Consider the following 9,428-nt stretch of genomic DNA (forward strand, 5'->3'; position numbering starts at 1 on the left):
GCTCAACGCGAGCGTGGGGCTGTGAGCGGAGCGGGGGTGTCGGGAGCGTGGGCACGGCGTACCCCTCGGCTTGGGACAGCGGTGGGAGGGGGTGGCAGGTTTGCCCGTGGCCGTGGGTTGTGCCCGTGGCACGCGCTCTGCGATGGGATGCGACGTGTGCCCCTCGCTGCTCTCTGACTGCTGCAGGCTGCCGCCGGGCACACGGATGGCGGCCGCCCCGACCCGCCGGGGACCGCTGGCTGCCCCGCACCGCTGGCAGCCGTGACGAGGACGGGGCCTCTCGGCGCTGCTTCGGATCCTCCCTCGCTCCCGGTGTGGCCACGTTCGGCCTCGAAGCTGCCGTGATGAACGGGCTGTCGATCAGCCAGCTCTGCTGCCTCTTCTGCTGCCCCCCCTGCCCCAGCCGCATCGCCGCCAAGCTGGCGTTCCTCCCCCCGGAGCCCACCTACGCCGTGGTCCCCGAGCCGGAGCCCATCGGCAGCACCAGCACCGGGTCCCTACGAGGCGGCGCTGCGGGGCGGTGGAAGCTGCACTTGAAGGACCGGGCGGATTTCCAGTACTCCCAGCGGGAGCTGGACAACATCGAGGTGTTTGTCACCAAGAGCAGCCGAGGGAACCGCATCGGTTGCATGTACGTCCGCTGCGTGCCAGGAGCCAGGTGAGTGGTGGGCCCGGGGCTCCCGTTCCCCTCCCGCTGGCTGCCACCTCCCTGCCCCAGCCCGACCCGGCGCCGTGCCGCGGGGTTCGGAGGCGTCCCACAGCGCGGGTGAGCTCAGCTCTCGGAACCAGTTTGGCTTGTGGTGGAACTGGGAATGGGACCGAACAGGTCGAGGGAGGGAGCTGGGGCGCAGCCGCAGGCTACGGGGACCTCGGCGTCCCCTCTTGGCTGAGGCTGTCCTCGAGGTGCCCTTCTGACGTCACGCTGGTGATGTCATGCTCCGGTTGCGTGCCCAGCGTCTGTGCAAAGCTTCTGTAGAGCCCCAGCAAGCTCCCGGCCCTACAGAGACCACGGGGATGGTCTGGAGCCCCCCAACCAGGAGACGCCTGCAGCACGAGGGCAAGCTGCATTTGCATTATGGTTCTCGTTTGCTGGGCGCGTTTGATTTTTGCGAAGAGAAGAGCAACAGGGTTGGAAGCCAGAAGGGATTTAGGGACGGCTCGCTGCAGACCGCCCCATAGGTCTGTAAAGGTAGGAAGAGCTTGATTTGCAGCCATTCTGTTGGGAAGGGAGGATGCGGGCTCCGAGCGGCTGGGGCTGGGGGAATGTGTCCCCCCATAAAAAGCAGAGTGGGACGCTTCGCTTGGAACCTCCAGGAATCCATGGCAGCTTCCTGGGATCTGCTGGGACAGCTGGCGAGGGGCAATGAGGGGCGTGGGCCGGAGACCCCCTGGCTGGGCGGGCGCTGGGGGGAGCACAGCAGCTGCTCCCCGCGTTGGCGGCGCTCATGGAGCTCTGGAGCCGCACACACTCGGGCTGGCCTCGCTGTGACAGCGCTGTCACCACTGCCTCCAGGAGGCCCAGCCGTGGAGCAGAGCAGAGCACAGCTAGGTTTGGGCTTTGCAAACCCTGCCTGGCTCCACGCAGCACAGAGCGGTGCACCTGCAGGTATAGCTGGGACGTGGCGGGCATCCCCAGGCCGCCTGGTCGGGGTGTTTGCTCCCTCCCGTCCTGTTGCACGTCTCCAGAGAGAGGAAACAGCCACGGGATTGCTCTGCCTGCGCATCCGCTCTCCTGTGTCCTGCGGCCTCGAGGCCTCCGCTGCTGGCCCTGCGGAAGCGCTGGGTGACACGCGGGCTGGGCAAGGTCCCGTCTCCGTCCCGCCGCCGCCTTCCTGCCGGGGTCTGCTTCGTCCCCGCTGTGGGGCGGCCCGTTAGCATCCAGGCGCCGGGGCTGAGCCGTGGGCCTGCTTCCCGGGGCTCCCACTGCCCGCTGTGCCCATGGTTCAGCTCTGCTGGACGTTTGTTCCGCTCTGAAGCGTTTCCTTTTGACTTTCCGCTCCTGGCTGGAGGGGCTGAGCTCCCCCTCTCCCTGCTGTCGTGCTGTGTGCGCCCACTGCTCTCGCTGTGGCTCTGCGGCCATGCCAGCCATCGGGAGCCCCAAGGAGCTGAATCAGGGGCGTCTTCCCCATTGCTGGGGGCTCAGTGAGGAGCGGGCCCTGCTGCCTCCCCCAGCAGAGGAGAGCCGAGCTTCCAGCAGCGCGCTGCTCCTGTTCATTCTGACGACGCACGTTGTTTTTCCCCCTTATGGTGGAAATTTCTTGTGCCTTGTCACTCCCACAATTCTCTTCTCTCCCAAGGTCTGGTGCCTTGCCAGCCTCAGGAGAGGGGAAAAAAAAAAAAAATCTGCTGTCAGAATTATTACTTAAAATCCCCGTTGGGCAAACGGCCCCAAATCCGGAGCTTTTTTTTTTTTTTTTTTAACCAAAAATAGACTGAAAAACTTCAAGGGAGGCATTGTGGCTCTGGGCTGCCTGTTTCTGCTGGTAGCGAGCCCTGAGGAAGGTCGGGGCATCCCGAGGACGTTCCCGTGTCCCTTTACGTGCCGGGATTTCAGCTCTCACAATAGATGCCCTCACTCCCCCCCCCCCCCCCCCCGTTAACCCTCCGTGCCTGTCTCGTGCCGCAGGTACACGGTGCTCTTCTCGCACGGCAACGCCGTGGACCTGGGGCAGATGAGCAGCTTCTACATCGGGCTGGGCACGCGCATCAACTGCAACATCTTCTCCTACGATTACTCGGGCTACGGCGCGAGCACGGGCAAACCCTCGGAGAGGAACCTCTACTCCGACATCGACGCGGCGTGGCAGGCGCTGCGGACGCGGTGAGCTGGTCGGGGTGGGGGGCTGAGCGCCGTGCTGCCGCTCGTGCACTGTTTCCAGCCCCCCCCCCCCCCCCCGTGCGTGTGGGGGGTGGGAGATTGCTGTCTGTCACCACCGTGATGCGGTGACGAGCACGGAGGTGTCCCTTGGGGTTGGGGGGCTGTGCAGGCTCGGCTGCAGGAAGAGCCCGTCGGGACAGCGCTCTGGAAAACAGGAAATGTCCCAGAGAGGGGCCCGGGCTGCTCAGAATGGGAAGGGGGGGGCCGGAAAGCTGTTGTGGGGGAAGCAGACGAGGGGACCTGGGTGCTACAGGGTATGGCCTTGCTCGGAGTGCTCGGTGTCACGGGGCTGTGGTGCGTTCCATCTTAGCCACACTGAGCTCCTGCTGCAGCCCTGGGCCTCCTTACCCCTGCAGGCACTGCTCCCGGCTCACACAGGAGCTGTGTGCTGCCCTGCCCCCCCATAGCCCCACTCCCAGTGGGGCTGAGCCCTGACACCCCACAGCTCCTCCGGCAGCTCAGCCCGGGCTGCTCCCAGAGGCCACGGTGGGGATGGCCCCTCTGACTCCTACACGCGTGTTCCCCGAGGTCAGCGCCGTGGCTGCGCAACTCCTAATTAGCACTAATTGCTACAGTGTTAGCAGGTAGCTCAGCGAGCAGGGCGGCTGCTTTGTGCCCCACCTGGAAGAGCTGAGGGAAGGCAGAGGAGACGGAGCCCCATCTCCACCCTGCAGCGTGCAGTGACCAGAGCAGGGTGATGCCCGGGCTGCGACTCCCGGTGATGGGAATGTTCCTGATGCTTGGGCCCTGACCTGCCCTCTCCTCCCCCAGGTACGGGATCAGCCCGGAGAACATCATTTTGTACGGGCAGAGCATCGGCACCGTGCCCACCGTTGACCTGGCGTCCCGCTACGAGTGCGCTGCCATCGTGCTCCACTCCCCGCTCACCTCTGGCATGAGAGTCGCCTTCCCCGAGACCAAGAAGACCTACTGGTTCGATGCCTTCCCCAAGTGAGTGGCTGAGGAGAAGGGGCTGGGACAGTCCCGGATGCCAGCCCTGGCCGTGACGAAGGGTTAAGGGGAAAATCAGGGACCTGTGATCGCCTTAAATACGCCCATCAGGACCCTCCTGCCTTACATGTGGTCCCTGCAGGGGGATCTGTAACCCCTCCTGAGGGCTGTGCCACGTGTCCTGCTCACGTTCCCTGGTGGTGTCACCTCCCAGCCGTGCTGTGCCAGCATCCCTTCCCAGCAGCCATCTCCCTGCCCCCCTGGGTGTCACCTGGAGGGCCCTGGGAGGTCTCTCACACCAGGGCAGCATTTGGGGCTTTTCCCCCTCCACCCTGAGGAGGGCAGAGGCGGTGCCTGCGGGCTGGGGTGCAGCAAGCTCTTGCTTTGCCTCTCCCTTGCAGCCAGACCAGCGGGGCCTCAGGGACGGTCCCTGAGCTGCAAAGTGTGGCCGGGAGCCACCAGCCCACGCCCTGCGTCCCGATGGCCTCGCTCGGCCTTTGTGTCCTGGGCCCTGGGGACCGGGATGAGAAGAGAAGAGCCACGCTTGCCAGGCACGGTTGATCCCAGCGCAGGATCGCGCTGTCCGGGGGCGGTTTCCCTCGGCCCTGCCTGGGTCCCGCGGGGCCGCTGTCATTGCTCTCTGGTCCTCATCTGTGGTGCTGGCAGAAGCTCCGCGTCCCTGTGCTCTGCTGTGATCAAAGAGCATTTCCTGCTGCCTTTCCCCGGGGGGCCGTGTTTTAGGGGGCAGGAGGGGTAGGGCTGCCTCAATCCCTGCACTTACCCCCCTCTGTCATCTCTTCCCCTTCCACCCTCTTGGCAGCATTGAGAAGATCTCCAAAATCACCTCTCCCGTCCTCATCATCCACGGCACCGAGGACGAAGTCATCGACTTCTCCCATGGCCTGGCACTCTTCGAACGCTGTCCCAAAGCCGTGGAGCCCCTGTGGGTGGATGGGGCCGGGCACAATGACATTGAACTCTACAGCCAGTACCTCGAGCGCCTTCGGAAATTCATCTCCCAGGAGCTGGCCAGCCAACGCAACTAGCCGCGGGGCGGAGGGCAGGGCAGGGTGGGGGTTGTCGCGTGTTTGTCCAGTTCTCCCAGCGCTCCCAGTCCCTGCTGCTGGAGGCACGATGGGTTTGTACAGCCCCGGCCTCGGGAGCCTCGAGCGGACAGCGCGTTTCCTGCGGGACGCAGCACAGCTCTCCTCCCTCCCTGCGTCACCTGGTGCTGCTGGCACCCCCGGCTGGGCTCACTCCTCCCCCCCAAGGCAGAGCAGAGCCCCTCCTGATGGTGAATCTTCAGCTTCGGACACGTCCTCGTCCCCTCTCCTAAAACAACGAACTGTTGAGTTCCTCCCGGCTGCTCTGCTGCTCCCACTATAGCAATAAGGGGAGCTGGGCGGGGGGCAGCTGTGGGGTGAGCCCGTCCTCTGTGGCGCTGTGTGACGGGGGAGGGCACAGCTCCTGCTCCTAGCAGAGCCTTGCTGGGACGCGCTGGTGTTGCGGCAGATGCCTGGTGCTGCTCCCTGTCTGGGGCAGAGCTGCCTCCCCGAGGGGAGGTTGGGGATGCATGGAGGAGGTGTCCCCCTGCCCCACACCCCTCCCTCCGCTCGGGCCCCGCTCTGCCCTCGGAGCGCTCCCCGTGTTCAGGTCTCCCTGTGACACTCGTCCCCTGCCACTTGCTCTCCGTCCTCTCAGAGAGCGGGGCGAGGAAACCGGGCACCGAATAAAGAGCTGAGGTTTAGCGTTTTACCCGCGTCGCCCTTCTGCACGGGGCTGGGGGTCTGGTCCCCTGCTCCCCCCGCTGAGCTGCGTGCCTGCTGGGCTGGGAACTCATCCCCAGCTCCAGCCCTAAGGCACCAGCAGGTGGGGAAGGAGCGTGTGGGCCCCGGGACAGCCCTGAAATCATCTTGCACCGCCCCATGGGGCAGCGGGGCTCCCACCCATCTCCATGCTGTGTCCGTGTCGCCCCGCTGTCCCCTCCTCCCAGCTGCGGGGCTGCAGGCTCATGTGAGGAGCGATAATCTCCTTAAGCTGCGCTCGGTGGGGCCTCACGCTCAGAGCACTGCCATGTGCCTTTTGTTGAGGGCTCAGGTGGGGCCACGGGGGTCCCCGCTCCCCACAAACCCCTCCGTCCCCCCCCAGGACCCCTGTGCCGCCCACAGGTGCCGGGTGGTTGTTAAGCCGTGGGCTCACACGTGTCCTGGAAGCGCTGCGGTCGCACAGCCCCGCTCCCCACCACCCTGACCCCGAGGAGCGGGGCTGGAGCAGCGCCCTAATCCCGGCACAGAGGCATTGTTGTGTGCACCCGGTGCGTTTTCATCCTCTTAGCGCTGCCTGCTGAGCTGTGGGTGCTTGGGAGCAGCCCCGCGTCGCTGGCAGGACGGCTGGGGGCTGGGGGTTGGGTTGTGGGGGAACCTCAGGGCAAATCGTGGCTGCTCGAGAGAGTTTAAAAAGAGCAAAAAGGCAGAAACGTTCAGCCCAGCCTCTAAAGTCCGGACCCAGCGGGGGTGTGTGGGCTGTGCTCCTTTACAAGGAGTCCCTGTACTTTTACAGGGAGTCAGAGGTCAGGGCTGTGGGTCTGGGCCCGTTGCTGCATGCGGTGATGGGAGGAGTTGAGGCGTGGGGTCCTCGCAGTGCAGGAGCCGGACCCACCTGGGGGGTTCTGGGCACAGCATCCCCCACAAACGGGGCAATGGGCCCGTCCCCAAGTGCAGATGGGGCTGCAGGGCTGGGCACGGGGCGCCTGGGGGTCCCAGCCAAGAGGGATTTAAGTCTTCAGGGCATAAAGGAGCCTTTTGATGGCCGGGGCCTGCGTGCCGTGGTCATGGGACCCCGCTCACAGGCCGAGCTCAGTCATGGGACCCAGGAAACTGAATTAAAGCGCCTTAAGGAGCTTTTTTCCGAGCTCCGCTCTGTTTTTTTCACGTGCTTGTCATATGAATAATGATGGTATAAAAGGGCAGCGGGGAAGGAGCCCATAGTGCTCGGGTTGGGAGTGGGGAGGGGGTCAAAAGAGGGAGAGCAGGGCGAGGGGCTCAGCACGGCGCCGGATGGGATGGAGGGAAGGGGAAAGGACGAGGATGAGGATGCTCCACAGCAGCACCTGGCTCGGCCCCACCAGGTGAGTGAGGCAGCAATGGGGCTGGCAGGGACGGCTGGGGTGGGGACAGCGCTGTGAGCATCCCTGAGCCCATGGCTGCAGCCAGAGAGCGGCCCCGGTGGGATGGGGGCACAGCGCGGGGATGGGGGTGGCCTTGGGGAACCCTGTAGGGTCCTGGGGAGCTGCAGCCATGGGACACCCACCCGGTTCTGCACTGTGCACACCCACTCGTGTGCACGCAGACATGCACGCATGCACCCACCCGTGCTCAGCCACACAGACTGCACGCACACCCACGTGGGTGCACACCCGCAGCCGTACACACGCACACACGCTGCCCTTCAATGCCCCACTCGCTCTCTCCGCTTTGCACACCCACGCTCACACCCAACCCCTCGGATCCCAGCGCTGCCTGCGTGCACCGCCCGCCCCCCACGTCCCAAACCAACCCCAGGGCTGCGGGGTGGCACTGAGCGGAGCTGTGGGCTCACCCCAAATGGATGCGGCGCGGTTTGGGGGGATCCCCTGCCCCCCACCCCCTCCCATCTCACTTCTCTCCTCCCTCTGCAGGAGCACACTCTGTTCCCGGAGCAGTGCGGCCCCTCGCTCCCGTGAGCTTCCCTTTGTCATCCTATGCCTGAGCGATGCCTGGAGGCTGGGACGGTGAAGGGAGGCCCACGGGCTGCCACGGCCCTGCAGCGATACGTCCGGACACGGCGCCTGCGGGGCTGGGGGTGCTGGGGGCATCTGTGGGGGCTGAGGGCATCCAAAGGGTGGGGGGGATGTTTGGTGGGGGGACCAGGGTGTGGGGAATGGGGTGTATCCCCCACACCGAATAGCTCATCCCTGCGGAGATGACCCCGTGGGAGGATGTTCTGGCAGCGCTGAGAAATGGCCTTTCCTCCCAGCATCGCTCCTCTTCTTTTTTCCCTTTCCTCTTTCACTTTCCTTTCCCTTTCCCCTTCCTTTTCCCCTTTCCCTTTCCCTCTTTTTTCCATTTCTCGTTCCTGCCCCTTTCCCCTTCTCTTTCTCCTCTTTCTACTCCTTTTTTTCCTTTCCCTTTTCCTTTTCCCCTTTCCCTTCCCTTTATCCCTTTCCCCTTTCCTTTACCCCTTCCCCTTTTCCATTTTCCTTTTCCTTTCCCTTTCCCCTTTCCCTTTTGCTTTTCCCTTTCCCTTTCTTTTTTCCCTTTTCCCCTTTTCCTTCTTCTTTCCCTTTCCCCTTTCTTTTTTCCCTTTTCCTATTCCCTTTCCCTTTTCCTATTCCCTTTCCCTTTTCCTATTCGCTTTCCCTTTTGCTTTTCCCTTTCCCTTTTCCCCTTTTCCTTTTCCCCTTTTCTTTCTTCTTTCCCTTTTCCCCTTTCCCCTTTCCCTTTTCCTATTTCCTTTTCCATTTTCCTTTCCCCCTTTCCCTTTTTCCTTTCCCTTTTCCTGTTGCCTTCTCCCTTATCCTTTTCCCATTTCCCATCCATTCCTCTCTCTCTTTATAATTGTACGAACTCTGGTGGCACCGCTCCTGTGCACTGGGGCTGCGCTGAGACCCCAGAACATTTCCAGGCAGATGTGCAGAGCTGACAAACCCCGAACCCATCCCTGGGCTGATGGGTGCGAGAATCCCAAAGGCGCGGCAATGGCATGACTCGGTGTTTCTGCGTGCGATGTTTCTACACGAGCTGAAGTTACATCAAATAAATGTTGATCTCTGACACAAAAATGAAAACGTCGTCTTTTCTGGGGGTACGTGCTCCACACACGGGCCAGCTCTCCCTGTTTTCTGGTGGGACGGGTGGAGGCCCTTTGGGAAGAGAGGAGACGGGGATGGCCGCCATGTTGATTTTGGTTCTTTCTTGGGCTGTTTTTGGGTGTTTTCAAGCTGGCATCGCTGCAGTAGAGATACGGGGTTCGGTCAGGGTCGGGGTTAGGGTTATGGTTTAGGATTAGGAGTTAGTTTTAGGGGTCAGTGTAGAGTATTGGGGTGACGGTTAGAGTTACACCAGGGATATGAGGGCCCTTGTTAGGGTCAGGGTTGTTAGGTTGTGTTTAATTGTAGGGTTTCATATAGGATTAGGGGCGTTAGAGTTAGGGTTATGGTTAGGGTTTAGGATGATGAGTTAGGGGTAGGGGTCAGGGTCAGGGTTTGTTGTTAGGGCTGGAGTTAGGGTTAAAGATAGGTGTTAGGATTAGGGTTATTGGGTTTTTGTTATGGTCAGGGTTAGGGTTAGCGTTAGGATAAGTGGTTAGGTTTGGGGAAGCATTAGGTTTAGGGTTAGGAGTGTTTTGGTTAGGGTCAGTGTTAGGGTTAGGGTTGGGGTTAAGCTATTGGGGTTTAGGGTAGGGTTAGGACTATGGTTATATGACTTTTTGTTAGGATCAGGGTCAGGGTTTGGATTAGGGTTATCGGATTAAGGTCAGGGTGAGGGCTGGGTGTGGGGTTGGGTTAGGATTGGTGTTATTATGGTTTGGGGCAGGGAGTTATGATTAGGGTTTAGGATTA

The 9,428-nt window shown here is 62.2% G+C and overlaps 1 protein-coding gene across 1 annotated transcript; it reads left to right on the plus strand.

The window, feature by feature from the left end:
* Positions 12 to 5,584, plus strand: ABHD17A (abhydrolase domain containing 17A). Its single transcript, XM_021378833.1, has 4 exons — positions 12 to 658; positions 2,627 to 2,821; positions 3,650 to 3,829; positions 4,650 to 5,584. The coding sequence occupies exons 1-4, from the start codon at positions 345 to 347 to the stop codon at positions 4,873 to 4,875; spliced, it is 915 nt and encodes a 304-aa protein (XP_021234508.1). The 5' UTR covers positions 12 to 344; the 3' UTR covers positions 4,876 to 5,584.

Source organism: Numida meleagris, chromosome 27 (assembly GCF_002078875.1).
Source record: "Numida meleagris isolate 19003 breed g44 Domestic line chromosome 27, NumMel1.0, whole genome shotgun sequence".
Taxonomy (NCBI): Eukaryota; Metazoa; Chordata; class Aves; order Galliformes; family Numididae; genus Numida; species Numida meleagris.